Here is a 22,504-nt window from a genome sequence, read left to right as displayed (position 1 = left end):
TATGGGGGCTATATTATTGCAAGAAAAGAGTGAAAAAAAAGTGTTAATAAATGTGATTTAACCGCTTCCCTAATAAAAGTCAGAATCACCCCCCTTTTCCCATAAAAAAAAACTATGAAATAAAAATAAATATAAACATATGTGGTATTGTCGTGTGCTTAAATGTCTGAACTATAAAAAATATGTCATTAATTTAACCGCATGGTCAATGGCGTACGCATAAAAAAATTCCAAAGTCCAAAATAGCTAATTTTTGGTCACTTTTTATACCATTAAAAAATCAGATCGCGGCACAAAAAATGAGCCCTCATATATCCCCATATGCGGAAATTTTTAAAACATTTATAGGGGTCAGAAGATGACATTTTTAAACGTATAAATTTTCCTGCATGTAGTTATGATTTTTTCCAGAAGTACGACAAAATCAAACCTATATAAGTAGGGTATCATTTTAACCATATGGACCTACTAAATAATGCAGGGGTGTCATTTTTACCAAAAAATGCACTGCATAGAAATGGAAGCCCCAAAAATTTACAAAATGGAGTTTTTTTCTTCAATATTGTTGCACAATGATTTTTTTTTCCGTTTTGCCATGGATTTGTGGGTAAAATTACTAATGTCACTGCAAAGTAGAATTGATAACACAAAAAAATTGCCATAATATGGATTTTTAGGTGGAAATTGAAAGGGTTATGATTTTTAAAAGGTAAGGAGGAAAAAACAAAGATGCAAAAACTGAAAAATGCTGAGTCCTTAAGGGGTTAAAAAAACAGGTATAAAGAGTCCAATCTCTTTAAATACACAGGAGGAAGCAGGAATAAACTATATGCCAGTCAACCAGTCAACTGTCCATTAACACATATAAAAGTCAGTCTATAAACTATATGCCCACCCAAGAGTTATAGTGGTTTTTGGAGGTCCATAGTTCATGTGGGTCACAACTGTACCTAGAGAAGTACAATATGTAGAATATGCTCAGGTTATACTGTAATGTATTGCTATTGCATTGTACAGCTAGTATGTGCATACAAATGATCAAATAAATATTTTATTCCCCAAAATCCAAATAGCTAATATGTACTTTGTGAAAAGAAGGTATTTCACCTTGGATTGGCGGCCATTGTTTGGAAAGATTGTGCTTGTCTTCTTTACTGTATGCTCCTGACCATGCTCTGCACACACAGTTCACAGGCTGGCCGGAATTTAGCTCTGTCAATCAAATCTGACTGTTTACGAGGTTTTTTGGTCAGAGTATGCAGGACCACTAGTGGCAGTCTTTACAGGTCTTTACAGGTTTTCATATATGTTGGACAGTGGCTAAAATCTGAAGATATTCTTCATACAAATGACACAAACTCTATAAAGTTATCAATATTTTATACAACAGTGTTCATACGTTTTTTTTTTTTCTCTGAGTACAGTAATGACTTACGAAACTTATGGGCCTCCAAAAAAAACTATAACCTAGGGTGGGCGTATAGTTTATATACTGGATCTTTCTATGTGTTATGGACAGGTGACTGGCATATAGTTTATTGGGTGCTTCCCACTTATGTATTTAAAGGAGTAGTCCAGTGGTGACCCAGTGGTGAATAACTTATCCCCTATCCTTTGGATAGGGGATAAGTTTGAGATCGCGGGGGGTACGACCACTGGGGCCCCCTGCGATCTCCTCTACGGAGCCCCGACAGCCCGCGGGAAGGGGGCGTGTCGACCTCCGCACGAAGCGGCGGCCGACACGCCCCCTCAATACAACTCTATGGCAGAGCCGAAGCGCTGCCTTCGGCAATCTCCGGCTCTGCCATAGAGATGTATTGAGGGGGCATGTCAGCCGCCGCTTTGTGCAGAGGTCGACACCCGCTAACTGGCCGCAGAGCCTGGCCCCCGTACAGAGAGATCGCAGGGGGCCCCAGCGGTCGGACCCTCCGCGATCTCAAACTTATCCCCTATCCTTAGGATAGAGGATAAGTTTTTCACCACTGGACTACCCCTTTAATGATAGTGGACTGGTCTGTGCTTAGTGTGGGCACCCAAAGTGTGAGGTCTTTTTTAAAGAGATAGGAGCATAGACCACTTTTAGAATAGAAAAATACACAGACAAGTGAATAGAGTGAAAACTATTTAATTTCATTTTATCCTCAACATTTGAAGTTATACATTTTATTAGAATTACATTTACATTTTACATTACATTACACCTCAATTTCAATTTATATATTTGGGGGAATTTGTGTGTTTGATGCACACTATATGGGAAAGAATACCTCATATTACTCATATTTTAGTTTAATAGATATGATACACAGTCACTGAATTGTGCACATGTGTGGGTTAACAAGGGTATAATATTGCCTATGTATTTAAGAATGGGAGATTAATGTTATTTAAATAAATGCAAGAAGATTTTAAGTCCTCAAACAGCAATGTTTTTGATACGTGCAAGAATGTCACAGCATGATGAAGCACTAAGAATGCAAGAAAATGAGTTACTTAATGTATCTCAAAGGATGTAAAGCAAAAGGGAACCTTTAAAACTCAACTTTTATTGTGTTACAATTAAAAAGATTTTGTGCACATGTATATAATAAAAATTGTATTCTTGTGAACCATCAAAGTCTCTATTTTTATAAAGTCACTTCTTTACATCTATCCCAGTACGTTTTTCTGTTTCATTCGTACTGTTTTATATGCATCCTTCTAAGTGAACTGATGTATATCAGTAAAGGAGGACTCTCCAGCTATGCACCAAAATACTCAGCCAGTGTAGATATAGAATGTGCTAAATATATATGTCCACCATATTATCCTCTACTTTAGCAATCCATTTTGTTTCACTACACTTAATTATCTGTGTGTGAATAGCAGCCAAGGAGATATGAGTGCTGTTTATCATGTGCAAATTAATCCAGACTTCTTGTATACTTCGTTGAGTGTGTACTCCTGTTTAAAAGTGGCTAGTGCTTGTAGAAAAAAGTTATATTAACAGTACATCACATTCATGCCTTTTTACAATATTGCACTGTCCCTTTTTCATTGCACTAGATGTTATTGCACATATTTGGATATTCACTTATACGGTGGTACTGCTATTATTGCACAATTCCCATATATATATAGTGACTTAGCTTGATGTTGTCCGCTAGATGATTAAGACTTCTCTTGGTGATGGTTCACATGACTCACTCCATCCTACGCATTTCCTCCATTAGGATTCTTCAGGGATCTTTATGAGCTGTCTTTGTCTTGCCATTAGGTGCGTGTGGCTCTGATAGCGGCCATACTCAAACTGATTTTTGCGCGTGCTTTTATATGTATTACTTAATGTATATACAGGTGTGAGAATAGGAAGTGTACAGATGGCAGAGATTTATAGACAGCTAAATGGCCTTAGGAAAAAGTATGTTGGGAAAAAAGTGTTTACAAAAAAAAAAAAAATTAAAAACTGTTAACAAATATGTCCCAGTAAGACAGAGGTGTCAGCAGAGAGCACTGTGGTCAGACTGGAAAGAACTACACAACTTCCTCTGTAGTATACAGCAGCTGATAAGTACTAGAAGGATAAAAATTTACAAATCTGTATAACTTTCTAGAACCAGTTGATTTGAAAAATGTTTTTTCCTCCAGAGTACCCCTTTAAGGTAAATGTAAGAGTTATTAGTATACCCTAATTTGACTTTTGAAGTTGTTCTCTTGATAAGATGTCCATTTGCAATTTAGGGATGATTTGTCTCAGCTGACGTTTACCACCATGTGTATTAAGGAGAGCCTCCGAATACATCCTCCTGTAACAGCAGTGTCTCGACGATGTACAGAGGATATTACACTGCATGATGGAAAAGTCATTCCAAAAGGTATGGTGTAGCATTGTGTCTCAAAAGCTTTTGCAAAAAAAAAAAAATTAAAATCTGCATACTATGATTACTTTATTACTCAAGTAAGGTGGATAAAAGTGAAGAAAGGGAAAATACGGTATTTCTGATGACTTGAACACTTTCTGAGGATTACAGGCACAAGCATGTGCAACAGATGAGTGGGTGTCCAGATAAGGGTATGCACACATGGTAGTAAATTGTATGGAATGTCCGCCTGGAAAATACGGCGGACATTCTGCACATATGAAGAATTGCAATAATAGGATCTCATAGACGGCAATGCATTTCTGAGTGAAATCCACAGAAAGAATAGACAGGTCTATTCTTTCTGCGGATGCCGGAATTGGGATTTCTGTGGAAAAAAAACTCTTCTGCGGAAATTCCATCATGTGCACAGTGCTTCACAATCCCATTGAAATCATTGGGACTCTGCTGCAGTAGAGTGGAGAGGATGTGGCTTATTGTCCTAAACATCTGCTTTAATGTTATAATAAAGAAGACATTGCCAAATTAAAGAAATGAAAATAAATGATCAAATGGCATCAATTCAGCATCTGCAAGATAATTAGCGCCGCACATTTGGCTTTGTTTACTCACCGTTATTAAGCCTTATTTTCAAATTGAAAATGGAATACAGCACTGAAAAAATCATGCAAAAAGATGTTTATTTACCCATAAAAAGAATGTATTGTATCAGCCCTGCATTAGAAGATTTATAAGCAGTAGAACATGTGCAATAAACATAATGGGGGAGATTTATCAAAACCTCTCCAGAGAAAAAGTTGCTGAGTTGCTCATATCAACCAATCGGATCGCTTCTTTCATTTTTAACAAGGCCTCTGCAAATTGAATAAAGCAATATGATTGGTTGCTATGGGCAACTGGGCAACTTTTCCTCTGGACAGGTTTTGATAAATCTCCCCCAATATCTATCTATCCATCTATCTATCTAACAAAGTCCAAATATGAACAGCATATCTAGATAGGTAAGTAATTTTGAACGGGGTGCAGGCATGCTTGGAGCCTCGGTCGCCGGTTCCTTAATCCATGAGAAACAAATAGATGCAGCACACCACAGCTTGAAAATCACGGTGTAAGGTTTATTCCATAGTGTATTCCAACGTTTCACCAGCCTCACACTGGCTTTTTCAAGTACAAATATGTGATAAGTGCTGGGCTTTATACACCGCCCACAAGAAAATAGTATGACATCCTTATCAATACATTTACATATGTAAACAAATGAATCAAAGAGCAAAATACATGAATAAAGTGCATATCACAATAAATTAGCATATGTACATAATTGTATATACATTATCAGTGCTTTTCAATATCCAATTCTTAATATGTGGTATATACATCCCACCTCTATAAAAAAAAAAGTGCAAGTGCTCGTCATGCTTGGGATCATGTCAACAATGCCCCCGTGCTTATGTATAAGTATATAATACATGTCCAGATATGGCGTTCCACGCTGGAGACGGCAAGATGCATTGAAAAGGGATCATGACCGGAAACCCCTGGAAATGACGAGCACTTGCACTTTTTTATAGAGTGGGATGTATATACCACATATTAAGAATTGGATATTGAAAAGCACTGATAATGTATATACAATTATGTACTTATGCTAATTTATTGTGATGTACACTTTATTCATATATTTTGCACTTTGATTCATTTGTTTACATATGTAAATGTATTGATAATGATGTCATACTATTTCCTGTGGGCAGTGTATAAAGCCCAGCACTTATCACATATTTGTACTTGAAGCCAGTGTGAGGCTGGTGAAACGTTGGAATACACTATGGAATAAACCTTACACCGTGATTTTCAAGCTGTGGTGTGCTGCATCTATTTGTTTCTCATTGATCTATCTATCTATCTATCCATCTAAAAGTGCTTGGCAGAATCAATTGTGCAATTATAAATCCATTTATAACATACTGGTGCCAAATATTCACTCATTTTAAAGAGTGATATATGTATGGTGCAAATATACAAACAAATACAAACTGTGTAAAACAGTGGCAGACATTGTAAAAATCTGTTAATATAACTATATATGGAAATCTGATAATTGGAATTGCAAATAGCAACTGATTATAGGAGGCAAATTTCACTTATCAATCCTAATGCATAAAAAAAAAAAAAATTAAGAAAACACAAACATGAAGCACACATGGCATCCATGTCAGAAAAGCTAGCATCTACCAGGTTGGTCATGTAGGAGAAGTGAGGGATTCTGTAATACCATACCACATCAGTGAGTATTAAACTTACAGGCATGTGGTTGAGGCAGCAGGGGTGAACTGACAACTCATGGGGCCACATGCTCCATATATTATAGTATATAGTGACCCGTACATATTAATTTATACTATATACTGACCCCCCACATTTGAATTTATACTATATACCAGGAGTAGGCAAACTTTTGGTAGTACTGTGCCCTCCCCTCCCCCCCAAAAAAAAAATGTCAGTGTCTTTAGTATGCCAGCAATATGGGTGTGGTTTATTGTGGGTGGGGTGTGGCTTGTCGCAGGATAGAGTTTTTTTCATTCAGAATTTTCCCTATATATTGTTCTTGCTGTAAGGACCTTACAGTGAAGACAATGCAGAGTGAGAAGATTGCCCACAACAGCCATTAAAGTTTTTGTTCAGCATGGATAACCATTTTAGTCCAGGCCTGCATAATAGTAACAAGGGGAATGGGAGGACTACAATATCCCGAAAGATTTAGGGTTATTTAGTTTAGAAAAAAAGACAGCTTAACCCCTTAAGGACAAAGCTCATTTTCACCTTAAGGACGCATTTTTTGTAAATCTGACCACTGTCAATTTAAACATTAATAACTCTGGGATGCTTTTACCTTTCATTCTGATTCCGAGATTGTTTTTTCGTGAAATATTCTACTTTATGTTAGTGGAAAAATTTAGTCGATACTTGCATAATTTGTTGGTGAAAAATTCACAAATTTCATGAAAAATTTGAAAATTTTGCATTTTTTTAACTTTGAAACTCTCTGCTTATAAGGAAAATGGAAATCCCAAATAAATTATATATTGATTCACATACACAATATGTCTACTTTGTGTTTGCATCATTAAGTTGACATGTTGTTACTTTTGAAAGACATCAGAGGGCTTCAAAGTATAGCAGCAATTTTCCAATTTGTCACAAAATTTTCAAAAGCGGAATTTTTAAGGGACCAGTTCAGTTTTGAAGTGGATTTGAGGGGTCTTCATATTAGAAATACCCCACAAATGACCCCATTATAAAAACTGCACCCATAAAAGTATACAAAATGACATTCAGTAAGTGTGTTAACCCTTTAGATGTTTCATAGGAATAGCAGCAAAGTGAAGGAGAAAATTCAAAATCTTCCTTTTTTCCACTCGCATGTTCTTGTAGACCCAGTTTTTAAATTTTTACAAGGGGTAAAAGGAGAAAAATCTTTCTAAAATTTGTAACCCAATTTCTCTCGAGTAAGGGAATACCTCATATGTGTATGTCATGTGTTCGGCGGGCGCAGTAGAGGGCTCAGAAGGGAAGGAGCGACAATAGGATTTTGGAGAGTGAATTTTTCTGAAATAGTTTTTGGGGGGCATGTCACATTTAAGAAGCCCCTTTGGTGCCAGAACAGCAAGAAAACCCCCACATGGCATACTATTTTGGAAACTACACCCCTCAGGGAAAATAACAAGGGGTCCAGTGAGCCTTAACACCCCACAGGTGTTTGACGACTTTTCGTTAAAGTTGGACGTGTACATGAATTTATTTTAAGGGGTAATTTGAAGGGGTAATAGGAGAAAATGCTCCCCAAAATTTGTTACCCCATTTCTTCTGAGTATGGAAATACCCCATGTGTGGACTAAAAGTGCTCTGCTGGTGCATTACAATGCTCAGAAGAGAAGGAGCTCCATTGAGCTTATGGAGAGAGATTATGGTTGGAATAGCCCCCCGTGGTGCCAGAACAGTGGACCCCGCCACATGTGACCCCATTTTGGAAACTACACCCCCCACAGAATTTAATAAGGGGTGCAGTGAGCATTTACACCCCACTGGCTTTTGACAGATCCTTGGAACAGTGGGCTGTGCAAATGAAAAATATTTTTTTTCCTTTTCACGGACCACTGTTCCAAAAATCTGTCAGACACCTGTGGGGCGTAAAAGCTCACTGCACCACTTATTACATTCCGTGAGGGTCACATGTGGGGGGGTCCATTGTTCTGGCACTATGGGGGCTTTGTAAACACACGTGGCCTTGAATTCCGAACAAATTTTCTCTCCAAAATCCCAAAGGCGCTCCTTCTCTTCTGAGCATTGTAGTTCGCCCGCAGAGCACTTTACATCCACATATGGGGTATGTTCTTACTCAGAAGAAATGGGGTTACAAATTTTGGGGGGCTTTTTTCCTATTTTCCCTTGTAAAAATTTAGGGTAACACCAGCATTTTTGTGAAAAATTTTTTTTTTTCATTTTCCCATCAAACTTTAACGTAGATTCGTAAAACACCTGTGGGGTGTTAAAGCTCACTATACCCCTTGTTACGTTCCGTGGGGGGTGTAGTTTCCAAAATGGGGTCACATGTGGGTATTTAAAATCAGCCACCCCTATGCAAATCACCAATTTAGGCCTCAAATCTACATAGTGCGTTACAAATTTTTTTTTACACTAACAAGCTGGTGTAGCCCCCAACTTTTCCTTTTCATAAGGGGTAAAAGGAGAAAAAGCCCCCCCAAAATTTGTAGTGCAATTTCTCCCGAGTACGTAAATACCCCATATGTGTCCATAAACTGTTTCCTTGAAATACGACAGGGCTCCGAAGTGAGAGAGCGCCATGCGCATTTGAGGACTAAATTAGGGATTGCATAGGGGTGGACATATGGGTATTCTATGCCAGTGAATCCCAAATAGGGTGCCTCCAGCTGTTGCTAAACTCCCAGCATGCCTGAACAGTCAGTGGCTGTCCAGAAATGCTGGGAGTTGTTGTTTTGCAACAGCTGGAGGCTCCGTTTTGGAAACAATGCCGTACAATATGTTTTTTATTTTTATTGGGGGGACAGTGTAAGGGGTGTATATGTTGTGTTTTACCCTTTATTATGTGTTAGTGTAGTGTAGTGTTTTTAGGGTACATTCGCACTGACTGGTTTACAGTGAGTTTCCCACTAGGAGTTTGCGCCGCGGCAGAAAATTTGCCGCAGTTCAAACTTGATGCAGGAAACTTACTGTAAACCTGCCCGTGTGAATGTGTCCTGTACATACACATGGGGGGCAAACCTCCAGCTGTTTCAAAACTACTTTTGCAACAGCTGGAGGCACACTGGTTGGAAAACCTTCAGTTAGGTTCAGTTACCTAATTCAGTATTTTCCAACCAGGGTGCCTCCAGCTGTTGCAAAACTACAACTCCCAGCATGTACTGATTGCCGAAGGGCATGCTGGGAGATGTAGTTATGCAACAGCTGGAGGTACGCAACTACAACTCCCAGCATGCCAAGACAGCTGTTTGGGCATGCTGGGATTTGCAGTTTTGCAACATCTGAAGGGCTACAGTTTAGAGACTACTGCACACTGATCTCCAAACTGTGGCCCTCCAGCAATTGGCTGTCTGGGCATGCTGGGAGATGTAGTTTTGCAACAGCTGGAGGCACACAACTATAACTCCTAGCATGCCCAGACAGCCGTTTGCAGCCGGGCATGCTGGGAGTTGTAGTTTTGCAACATCTGGAGAACCACTGTTTGGAGACCACCCGCTCTCCCCGGACTAACACATGTGGGCGGAGGTCCGGCAGCGGCGATGGCGGGTGCGTGGCGATGGCGGGGGCACTTACCCCCGCTATCGCCGCTGCCAGACCTCCGGATCGTCGCTGCCGGACACCCGGATCGCCGCGCATCCGCCACACACACCCGGCCACGGATAAAAAAAATGTAAACAAGTGAGATCCTCAGAGGCCGACACAATAAATACCTCTATTATTTGTTAATATTTGGAAGATAGAAATATCAACAATAAATAGGATAGGAATATCAACAATAAAATATGTAAAAATAGATATACAATTTATTAATTAAAATATAGAAATATAAAATACGATAAAATATGCAGATAAATATAATGTCATTATACCATACTAAGTCACAGTAATACCAAAATTTGCCCACTAGATGGGAGTATACCACACTTGTTCACAATGGTATTCAAAACTGACCACAAGATGGAGGCATAGATATCAACAGTATATAGCATATATGTAGTTGGTATACATAAGAGATGAGTATATTAAATACATGATATTTTAATACATGCAACAGTGATTTTCCCGCTTAGAGATATTATGAATGAAACTTTGCCTTGATAAATGATAAGATATAAATTATTGATGGCTTAGCAGAGGGGAATGTCCCTTACTAATTCTATAATTTGGGATTATTTATTTTGGAAAATATGAATCACAAGTACAATTAAAATTATTCTGTTCAGATAGATGTCAGTGTCTGCAGATTCACTAAAGTTGTACCTGGACAGAAATCTATAAATTCATCCACAAGTTGTGGGTAGGAAGATATAAATTACCTAAAGTACAAACTCTCCCTGCTATAGAATAGCCAACAATAATCAAAAAATATTAAAGTTCTTTTATAGTTACCACAAAGTAGAAATGCCAGTGGGTCAAGCAAATTGGGTAGGATCAGTCTGTTCACTCATCAGAAAGATAATCCAGGATACTCTCCAAAGAAGGAACAAAGAAATGCCCATGTTCCCTTGCCACTACAGTTTAAAACAAGGTTCCGTTATCTTGAGCAGAGAAGAAACTAACTAATCACATCTCTAGAACAAAAACGTGATAGGCCCTTGTCTCACCCAGATGTAACTATTTCACTGACCATAGAGGGCACTCTTGTCCATGAGTTGCTAAAATATTTTCTTAAAAATTAGCAGACATTACCTAAGATATAGATATATCATGTCAAGTCATCTCTCCAACTAATGGCCAATAAATATAGTTAGCTTGATTTAGATTTCGACATCTAGCATACACACACAGCAGACATCTCAGGATTTCCCAAGTCTTCAATCTGAATCTGACATTAATGGTCCCTCCCAAGTTTAAACTAATGAATAGATTATCAGTTCTGTCTATTCTTACAGTTATAAATCTATCAGATAAGAAATAACCGTAGACTCTATTCATGGGACGAAATCAGACCACCAAATTACATACATACTAACTTATAGATGCAGGAAAACTAAATAGGTCATAAATGGTCTACTGACCACATAACAACATAAACATGCCACTAATAATTAGAGATGAGCGAACTTACAGTAAATTCGATTCGTCACGAACTTCTCGGCAGTTGATGACTTTTCCTGCGTAAATTAGTTCAGCCTTCAGGTGCTCCGGTGGGCTGGAAAAGGTGGATACATTCCTAGGAAAGAGTTTCCTAGGACTGTATCCACCTTTTCCAGCCCACGGGAGCACCTGAAAGCTGAACTCATTTATGCAGGAAAAGTCATCAACTGCCGAGCCGAGAAGTTCCTGACGAATCGAATTTACTGTAAGTTCGCTCATCTCTACTAATAATAATCATAATAATAATGATAGATAATGCATATCTAACTACTGGCAAGAATATAAGGAAAAGTATTTTCATATAATATTTTTTATTTTTTTTTGCATCTGCATCACTGGACTAATACGGCTACTCAAATTTAATATATATATATATATATATATATATATATATATATATACACACTCCTGAGCTAAAAGGGACCTGAATTCCAATGCCCTTATCTGAGCCATAAAGTAGTTTATATAAACACAGACAAAGGGATGTTTCACACTTGCAGACACCATGTGACATTTTGGAATTTAACACTGAGAATCAACTTTACACAACATGCAGTTTTTGGCTTGAACAATTAAAATGGATGCCACACAGTATGATTGTTTGAAATAATTCTGTCCCATATAGTCTGACAAGAATCACCCTCATCATGCATAATACAGACCCTCAGAATCAGACCCCAGTAATACCCCCCCTTGCATAATACCCAGCCCAGCATCACACCCACTGCATAATACAGACCCCAGAATGATGTCTTCTCTGATCACTTTTTCTTTTTTTCTTCATCTGACCCAGACCTCTACGAAGACTTCTTTCAGCTATGAATGGTCTCTGCAGAATCTGACAGACACACATTTAGGCTTCATTCTAAAGCACCTTCCCCACATCCATACAGTTTGATACCAACAGCCAGTGCTGTTTTAAAGTGGCGGTGACCACCCTCCACGTGACAGCAAGGCTGGAGCAGGCTGGCTGGGCCCCAGTAATTTGAAAAAACAAACATGATGACAGCGGGCCACTCTCTGGCCCAGGCCCTCAGGCTGTGCCCGAATGGCTGATCAGTCCAGTCCGCACACCCATGTAAGACTGACTATGACCAATAGAAGTCAGCTGCAAAGATGACATATACTAATAGGTATCATTAACCCATGATAGTCTGACACAAAAAAGGAACATATAATGACTGAAGACTTGTTAACACTATTGGCTTTTTGAAATTACATGTGGACAATATCATGAATTCTAGGGAATATGTTGAAAATGGCCAACCTAGATGTGCTCCTATTTTCATCCATTTGTAACACAGTTTTTTCATCCTTTTTATGCTTTTGGTGTTATTTTTCAACTACTTACAGATAAAAATTAGGTGAAAAAATATGTTCTAGTGTTGTAAAGCCAAAGCCAAGACTAGATTTAAAAAGAGAAGTGCTTCCTAGCTTTGGCTTCAGAAACTGCATAACAACACATGAACACATTTTGCATCAGCTTATGGATGTTTAAATGGTCCAAAAGAAAAAAGAAAAAAAAACACTCAAATGCAAAATGTCTCTCTTGTTTATTTGCTAATGTAGATTTCTGCAGATATTACATATACAGGAATATGTACAGATGTGTTTTCATCTTTCTACTCTATCATGCTTTTTTTTTTTTTACTCAGGTAACATCAGCCTGATAAGTATTTATGGAACCCACCACAACCCACTTATTTGGCCAAATCCAGAGGTACAATTGTATTCATATTTCTTTGTGATTTTTGAGTATTTACCAGAAATTATGTTTTTATGGGTTTTTGTTGTGTTTTTTTCTTTTTTTCAGGTCTATGATCCGTATCGATTTGATCCAGACTCCACTCAAGAGAGGTCCCCACATGCATTTGTACCTTTCTCTGCTGGACCTAGGTAAAGTTTATACAATGCTTATTTCAGTTAATCTGTAAACAGAAAAACAACTTATCCTGTGGATATGGGATAAGTGTCTGGTCACGGGGGGGAGTCCGCCCTGGCTTTTTGAGAGGAGCGCGTGTAACAGATGGCGTGCTATATTTATTTCTACGTGAGTGCTGAAGATGCCCGAGTATAGCACCAGCACTTGGATAGCTCCAATGCTCCCAATAAATAGAGCATGTGCCACCTGTAGCACGTGCAGGAGCGGTCTCCAGGGCAGGAGCGGTCTCAGCTGTCAATCCCCCAACGATCAGACATTTTTCCCCCATCCTGTATCCCTATCATGTACCCATGACCACAAATCCAGAGCTATAATATCAATATCTGTTTGATTTCAATATTAGTTTTATCAGCTTCACTGTACTAGCAGTAGCATACTACTCCATAATGTCTGACTAATTCTCGAAGTTCAGTAGGACAAAAGTAAGTGAGCCCCTTGGAATTAGTTGGGTTTGTGATCTGATAAAATGTGATCTGATTGTTACCTAAGTCTTAATTACAAATAAACCCAATTTAACTAAAATTATAGCATACACAATTGTGCTGTTTATGTCTTTTATTGAACACATGGAGAAAATATCCATTGTGCAGGTAGAAAAAGCACATAGACCTTTGAATTTAATAACCTATGCATCAGGGGTATTAAAATGGTGGACCGCAGTCCAAGCCCAGACCATGGCGTGACCTACAGGCAGCAGTTAGAGGGCACCCAGGGTTTCCATCACCTCTAGCAAGAGGAGGCATCCTATGCCCCTGCATTTAATTGTATATGTGTCTTCAAACACTGAGCAGAAAGAGGGAATACTCTGCTCCCTGCCCGTCGTCCGAGCACTTCCCCCTATGATGCAGATGGCTCATTTAGCACTGCCTGCATAATTTGGCTCTAGCCAAGCCTGAGTAGAAAAGGCCAGAGCAGCAATGCAATCCTGGAGCCGGGACAGGAGAGTATTGTATTGCCAGGGAGACAGTTCATTTAGGGATGTGGTCCCCAACCTGTAGCCAACCTGAGTGGTGCTGTTTATTAGGGGAAATGTTCATCTACATAATGCCCCCATACCCCCGTATTCCCTCTTTGTTCCGCATTTATTGACATAATCCATGTATTTTAATTTCTAGGAATTGTATTGGACAAAACTTTGCCATGGCTGAAATGAAAGTGGTGCTTGCTCTTACACTGCTCAACTTCAATGTGACCTTGGATCCCAATAAGACAGTTCGCAGGAAGCCTGAATTGATCTTGAGAGCAGAGGGGGGATTGTGGCTTCAAGTGGAAGCGCTAAAACCTTAAATCTACAGATGAAGACTTAAATGGGCAATTTCTTTAAAACTATTTTTTGCTAATGCAATAAAACATATTTCTAATATACTTTTTTTTTTTTTTTAAATGAAGTTGTCTATGTTTTATTTGTGCTTAAAAAAGCTCAAGAGCACATTTTCCCCCATCTTATTTGGACTTTGGACTGAAGTCCAAACACAGAAAGTGCAGCCTGGAGTGCTGAGGAGGGGTGTCCAGCCTCATCCAATCATAGCTCCTCTCACACTTAACTGCCATATGCTGTTGGTTGGACCCCCCCCCCCCCCCACCCCCTCAGCACTCCAGGCTGCACTTCCTGTGTTTGGGCTTCGGTCGAAAGTCTGTGAATGAGATGGAGGAAAATGTGCTCTTGAGCTTTTTTAAGCACAAATAAAACATAGAAAACTTCATTTTTTTTTTAACAAAGTATATTAGAAATATTTTATATTTACCATAAGGAATGCAATAGCAAAAAAATAGTTTTAATAAGAGTGCCCATTTATAGCTGCACAGTACATTTCTACTCTATACTGTAACAAATTATTTTATTAACATAAAACTCAACATTAAAATCCTTATTGCTTAGAAAAAAGTTTGTTAGATATATTATTGACTGAACTAATAACAAGTGAATTAGACTAAGCTGCACGGCCAGTCAGATGTAGCTTAATGTGGGGGAAAAAACAGACTTTTTTTTTTCTTAATTTAGAATTTTAATACTCATTTATTTCATAAGATTTTTTTGCATTTAGAAGTATTAAAGACTGAACATAGAATAAGCCTACAAAATTCATATGTTCACTGTTAACCTGTACATATTTTTTTTTATGTCACATTTCCTACTTCTCCAATTCTTTGTATGTTGTAAGATTCAATGTCCACACTGATAACGGCTTTAGGTCAATACTGTACAGAAAAGGTTGCTATGTAAGCAGATCTTTTAACACATTCTTAGAAATAGGTAATTTTCTATTGTTTGTGTATATTCATTAGTTGTACTGTAATCAATCTAAATTCATGTAGCAAGGAATGCACACTAGGATTTTTGTGGGCACATCTCTTGATATACAGTATACATTGATGTCACCAAAATTAGTTGGCCATATTTTATACATTATCTGTAGTCCCTCTAACCCATTAAAGACTAAGTACTTGTACTTAAAGGGGTACTCCGGTAGAAAACATTTATTTTAAATCAACTGGTGCCAGAAAGTTAAACAGATTTGTAAATTACTTCTATTTAAAAAATCTTAATCCTTCTAGTACTTATCAGCTGCTGTATGCTGCACAGGAAGTTCTTTTCTTTTTGAATTTATTTTCTGTCTGACACAGTGCTCTCTGCTGACACCTCTGTCCATGTCAGGATCTGTCCAGAGCAGGATAGGTTTGCTATGGGGATTTGCTCCTTTTCTGGACAGTTCCTGACATGGACAGAGGTGTCAGCAGACAGCACTGTGGTCAGACAGAAAAGAAATTCGAAAAGAAAAGAACTTCCTTTGTAGTATACAGCAGCTGATAAGTACTGGAAGTAATTTACAAATCTGTAAAATTTTCTTGCACCAGTTGATTAAAAAAAATAGTTTTCCATCGGAGTACCCCTTTAAGGAGCAAGGGCGTACCTATGTACGCCCTGGTCCCTTTAATGGGATTTGAAGCGTGCTCATGAGTTGCTATCAGCAGCTAGGTCCCACAGTTAATGCCAGATATCGCCGATAGGTCAGATGCCCGACTTTAACTGTGAATACGCCGCAATCAAAGTTGATTGTGGCATCTAAATGCGGAAGTTAAGGAGCCAGTTAGCTCAGCTGAGAGAGCAAAATTCTAGGCCCGGTCAGCTGAGAGGATGGGTGAAGTGCCATGTCAGGAACTGTCCTGAGTAGGAGCAAATCCCCATGGCAAACCTCTCCTACTCTGGACAGTTCCTGACACAGACAGAGGTGTAAGCAGAGAGCACTGTGGACAGACAGAAAATAAATTCAAAAAGAAAAGAGCTTCTTCTATAGTATACAGCAGCTGATAATACTGGAAGGATTAAGATTGATTAATAGAAGTAATTTACAAATCTGCTTCTGGCACCAGTTGATTTAAAATAAATTGTTTTCCACCGGAGTACCCCTTTAAGGCCAAAATGGGCTTTGTCCTTAAGGGATTAAAGGGAAAATGACAGCAGCATCTTCCACACTAATCTGAATATACAGTGTAATAGTGCAGGGGATCGGGTTATGGATGGGAAGATACAGTCAGGGGTGCGTATGTTGCATATTGAGGGGCATGTATACCTAACACACACCACTTGACTGTATAATCAACCCATCATCCTGTCATTCCCATTATTAACATAAAGTTCACTCCTATCTGATGATTCACTGAATTGTCCGATAAATCATGAACCTTCATATCTCGAAAACAGAAGGGCGTATTAACAAACTGTAAAAAGGTGAATGATTAGGGCACTCTAGGCTAATGAATGAAAGTACAATCTCCTTTTTTTGGTTGGCTGCAGGTCCTCTTTAACCCATTCAGGACGCAGGGCATATGGATACGCCCTTGCGTCCTGGTACTTAAGGATGCAGGGAGTACCTGTATGCCCTGGTCCTGTTACCGGTGTTTGAAGTGTTCTCATGAGCTGAGCACGCTTCAAACTTGGTGGGTCCTGACTGCTATCAGCAGCCAGGACCCAGGATCCTTTGGATAGGGGATAAGATGTTTTCAGAGGAGTACCCCTTTAAGACCAAAATGGGCTGAGTCCTTAAGGGGGGGTTAAGATAGAAGTGACACCAGACATCTTTGGCACCTATTCTTCCTGCATAAAAATAAAGTTAATTTCTTATAAACATTAAGGCGAATATATATCAAATATTAGTTAATAAAACTGATAGAACTAATGTATATCTGCATCATCAGCATTATGTTTTGTATTTCACAAAAACAATTACTAAACAACTAAAATTTGCCTTTAGGAATGCATAGGAGTTGGAGAGTTTCTGAAAGTTAAACCTAACTTTCCTACCAGTTATATATACACTAGCTATTAAAAATACATGTTTAAAACCACAAGCAAAAAGGGAAGTACAAACAGTTGCGAATTAGGTACTTTTCAGTGATGTTAAATGGGAAGATATGTCAGAGAATTGAAAATGAAATGCATGTTGTTCCATAGCTACATGTAATACAATGGAAATCAAGCAAAACATCTAAATGGAAATAAAGCATAATTCTGTCGCTGACCCACATAAAATGAAAATCTCTTAAAGGGAATGTGTCATAAGAAAATAACCTATTGTTTAAATTAAGTTTCTATAATAAATATATTTTAGTGATTTTTTTTCTAATTTTACATTTCACTACCCATGTTATTAAATAATCATGAAATTTTGCAGTTTCTATTCTGGCCACTGGTCAATACACAATACTTAGACTTCTTGCTCAGAGCTTAGCCTTCCTTAAAGAATTAACTCTTAACAGGTCATAGTGCATGCCTATAAATCTCTCCTATTCTTGTGAATAGTTCCTGGGCAAGACTATTGTGTCTTAATAGGGCTATCTGTAAAAAAAAAAAAAAAATTCTAAATGCTGTTGAAAACAGCTCAGGAAAATTCACAGTCACCATAATAATGTATAAAAAAAAAAAATACAGTTTTAAAAAAATGTCTGCAATGCATATCTCAAAATTGTTTGGATGACAATTTGCACTGGTTTGGTGGAAACATGAGTTACTGGTTAAAGTAAATCTGTCATCAGTATTACCTGCACTAACCTGTTGGTACAGACAGGTAGTCCAGGTGACACTGATGAAAACCATACTTACCTGGTCCAGTTTCGTGCTGTGATTCTCCTGTGATCTTCCACTCTATCTTCCGTTCTGGGGTCGACCTGGAACATGGGCGAAGTTTATTGATGTCACTGCTGCTGTTTGCTAGCTGGGTCCTGCTGAAAATTGCAGGAGAATCACAGTACGGAAAGGGACCAGGTAAGTATCGTTGTCATCAATGTCACCTGCACTACTTGTTTGTACAGGTTAGTGCAGGTGACACTGGTGACAAATTCCTTTAACTTCAGTCCTTTATGATTTCTAAAGGAATGAAATCTTATTTAGAAAATAATGAAATATTAGTGTAAATCTAAAAAATAACGCTGCAACAAATACAAATGCTAAAACATAATGAATGTTTCATATTTTGTGTATAATGAATAGGAATAAAGACTCATTTCTTACATTTATTATTGTTTTTGTTGTTTATCTTTTCAAATTTGTAGTAGAAGTTGTAATGCTAATAGTAAAGTCCAGTTCATTTTAACTTTACCTGTCTATCAAAGGTCTTCACCAGGCCAGTTTAGCCATCTGACATTTTGGCAAATGCCAGATGGACTGGTACCACCAGGAGATCCTAGCATTGGATTTTTGTCCCACTGCTCCTGATTACGACCATAACTAACCACCACTATCAACTGCATCTGGATCATAATATATATTATGGCAGTGCAAATAACTTCAGCTATTGACTCTCATAGGCTAGAGGTCACTATATGCCTGTAGTTTATAAGAACAGGTGTTCCTGCAAAGGCCAGCACAATTCAGTGATGTCATAGTGCCATCTGTGTCTGCCCAGAGATCCCATTAGAACCTCTCATAGGCTGCAGGCCTTAAGAGGAAATGGTATTGTGCATCACTGGGACAGAACTAGATGAGTATTTTAGTTTTTGGAAAATTAGTGAGCTGCCATTACTGAATGGGTAACTAAGGGGACAGCAATGTTGATTGTTGGCATTAGGATGGCAGCTATGCTGGTTGGTGACAATAAGGGGACAGCAGTGCTGATCGAGGGGCACTAAGAGGGCATCAATGCTGATTGGAGGCACAAAACTGAGTAGCTACACTAAGTAGTGCCAACACTGAGCAGGCACTAAGGGGCATTACTGAGTGAGGTGTGGAGGATTAGCTTAGTAAAGCCACCAAAACGGCGGCAAACAGCAATCAAAGGAAGTGACACAGTTGTATAATGTAGACATGTCTTCTCTCTATTTCCTTCAGCATAAAACAAAATACGGCCTAAACCTTCAGGCATAAAATACAAAAATAAAATCTGCTCAGCCTTCACTAACTATACAGAATAATCCCTGGCCAGGGGTGGACTGACAACACTCAGGGCCCCCAGACCAAAAAATGCAAGCCCCCCTGCGATGCTCTGCCGCTGGTCACACTTCTGCCCCTATTCCATCCAAATCCCTCCACCACCCTTACCCACACAAAAAAAAAACTAAATTTTATATATAAGAAACACTTTAAGGTAGGTAAAATAATTTTCCATGACCAATAATGCCAGTATACAAGGAGTAAATATATATCTCCACAAAATAACTGGATAATACCACTATACTGTACTAAATAAAACCTCTATACACAGACCAGTATACTATACAGGATCTGTATACTAAGTGATTACTGTAAATCCAGTGCCAATATAGCGGTAGATATCAGCTGTACACAGGATGTGTATACCATATGAGTGATTACAGTTACATCTAGGGACTCACAATTACGTCTTTTCTGATCGGCAGTGTCCTCTTTCCTTTTCTTCTTTGTCCGGATCAGACTGCCATGTCAATTTCTTCACTATTCACATCTGCAGGACAAGCATGTTAGACTCTGCATTTTTCCAGTGCCCTCCCCTTCCCTACACAATCTTCCCATCTATAGGCCTACAAACTGTAATAATGCCCTCCTTTGTGTCCTGCACAGTAAAAGGGCAGGTATGTAGGTAGCAAGGTAAATAGGTAACTAGGTAGGTAGACCATAAAACCAGATATGTAGGTATTGACTAGCTAGGTAGTTTGGCACCATATATGAAGGCCAGGTATGTACATAGTAGCCAGGTATGTAGGTAAGTAGTAAGATATGTATGTATGTAGGTAGTTAGGAAGCCAGGTATTTAGGTAAGTAGTTAGGAATTCAGGTGTAAAGTTAGTTACTCAGGTAGTAGCCAGCACCCCCCTCCACCCAGTGGCGAATCCAGAGTCTAGTCTCAGGAATATTATGTGTTATACAGACAGAAAATAAGATGTTGCTTACGGAAGTTGCTGGTAGGTAATGTCCCCAGGAGGTAGTGGCCCCTAGTAGATCATGCCCCCAGGTAATTAATGTCCCCCAGGTAGGTAGTCATTCCCCTTGTTGGTAAATCCCCCAGATAGCTGCCCCCTGTATGAAAACCCCCATACAGGTAGTAGGTAGCCCTCCTATTATTTTGGTAGTTGTAGGTGTAGGCAGCAGGGTCCCCCCACAGAAGGTGTAGGCAGCAGTTTTTCTCCCTAGCGCTCCCCCCCCCCCCTTTCTAGTAGGTGTAGGCAGCAGAGTTAGTCTCCCCCCCCCCCCCAGTAGGTGTAGACAGCAGAGTTTTTCACCCCCTTTCCAGGTGGAAGTGGGGGCAGAGGTCACATTTCCTCTGTGTAAGATGCAAATGTGGCTCACACAGAGGAGAAGGCAGCGTTGTCTGCCTGGGGATTCGGGACAAGTGTCCTGGATCCTCAGTTGAGCCTGCAGCAGTGGGCCCCTTACCTGGCCGGGCCCTCGGATCGGTCCGGCTGGTCAATCCACCCCTGTCCTTGGCTATACAAGTGAAGTCCTTCCAGTCACCTGAGCAAAACAACTTACGTCAATGTGTGTTACTTATGCACTATTCAAGTGTCCCACAAGAGGCAAGCAGACTTTTTCTCTTAGCAGGGATCGGGTTTTCTCGCTGCCTCTCAGTGTAGACTTGGTTACACTTTTTGTAAGCCCAGTATTAATCACCTCAGCACCTGTGTCGGAGAAAACCTGAAAATCTGGACTGGCCCAGGAAGGGGGTTCAAAGACCACACTACCAAACCACTATCTAAAAAAAAATCCAGGTCCAATAACAGGACAATTTCCCTAGCAAGAGAAGTCTTGCCAGGGACTTTAACTATTTCCTGAATTCCTCATATCTCACCCAGCTTTCCCTGGACTGGATATACACATCCTGAAACCTAGTGTTCCCATATAAAAGGTACCTTGGGAAAATTTAGCAATCCCTAATGACCGTTCTTGTCACTGTCTCACAGCTGCCATGTATTGTCGGGAACCACAAGTCATCTATTGCCGGCAATAGTTGTATGTGCCGACTATAGATGACTTGTGGCTCAGCTGCAGCCCTTATCTCTGCATCTTTGCCCCAGCAATATTTTGCTAGGAAGTGTGAATACCTACCTTTCCGGCATTGAGGCAGGGAGCAGGGGCTGCAAGATTGTACGTGTCCTGATTTTGCTATGAGAGGTTTACATAACAACATTAGGAGTACACACGTTCAGGTCAGCAGCAGTGATGTCAGTAGACCACTGCTGGTTTTTCACTTGTAAGACACTTGAGTGACTGTAAGCAATTCTAATCAAATATTAGTAGTGTGCTAACTAATGGTAATGGCATGCCGGTTTTGGGAGGAGACTAGCTGCTTATTAGGTGACCTGGCAAACATACAATGCATGACGTAAACACCTGCACCTACCCAAAATGTCAAGAAGGCTAACAAAGGAGTGTATAAGATTATGAAAATGAAAGTGACTGCAGCAGATTAGGTGTAAACTGTGTTTATTTGTTTGCTGATCTATCTGGTAGGGTGATTTTACACTGAATCAGCATCCATCTGTACTGTATAGTACTGTATATGTATTTTTGTACAACTTTGATGTTATTTGAGAATGGTGTACTAGGCTCCTTGCCAGACTTGGTTGAGCATTGTTTTGGAAATATTTGGTTTCAATTTAAAAAGAAGAGATCTGATTGGTTGTGAGGTAGCTCTTCCTATAGCTGTACTCTATTTCACTTGTGAGACTTTAGTGTGGTGGCCCAGTACAGGAGTTGCACCCCTCTACCCTTGCCGTCCTTTCTGTCTGACTCTATTGCAGTGTCTCCTGAGTTCCCCCCTTAAGCTTAGTAGTTTAAATGGTTAACAAGTGCCTTGTATTATCTATTGTAATGTATGTATAATGTTGAGTACATTTAAATGTTGTTGCTAAG

At 39.2% G+C, this 22,504-nt stretch overlaps 1 protein-coding gene across 5 annotated transcripts in view; it reads left to right on the top strand.

Moving 5' to 3' along the window:
* Positions 1–14,588, top strand: part of LOC130356034 (ultra-long-chain fatty acid omega-hydroxylase) — a 151,819-nt gene extending 137,231 nt beyond the window's left edge. For all 5 annotated transcript variants that reach the window (XM_056557043.1, XM_056557042.1, XM_056557041.1 and 2 more), the window contains 4 exons: positions 3,721–3,854; positions 12,896–12,960; positions 13,054–13,136; positions 14,298–14,588. In XM_056557043.1, coding sequence (XP_056413018.1) covers positions 3,721–3,854; positions 12,896–12,960; positions 13,054–13,136; positions 14,298–14,469 — 454 coding nt within the window. In that variant the 3' untranslated portion in view covers positions 14,470–14,588. The remainder of the gene's footprint in view (positions 1–3,720; positions 3,855–12,895; positions 12,961–13,053; positions 13,137–14,297) is intronic.
* Positions 14,589–22,504: the final 7,916 nt, after the last annotated feature.

The sequence above is a fragment of the Hyla sarda genome, chromosome 2, assembly GCF_029499605.1.
Source record: "Hyla sarda isolate aHylSar1 chromosome 2, aHylSar1.hap1, whole genome shotgun sequence".
Taxonomy (NCBI): domain Eukaryota; kingdom Metazoa; phylum Chordata; class Amphibia; order Anura; family Hylidae; genus Hyla; species Hyla sarda.
Note: the sequence above shows the minus strand (reverse complement) of the source record. Positions and strands in the feature narration are given on the sequence as shown.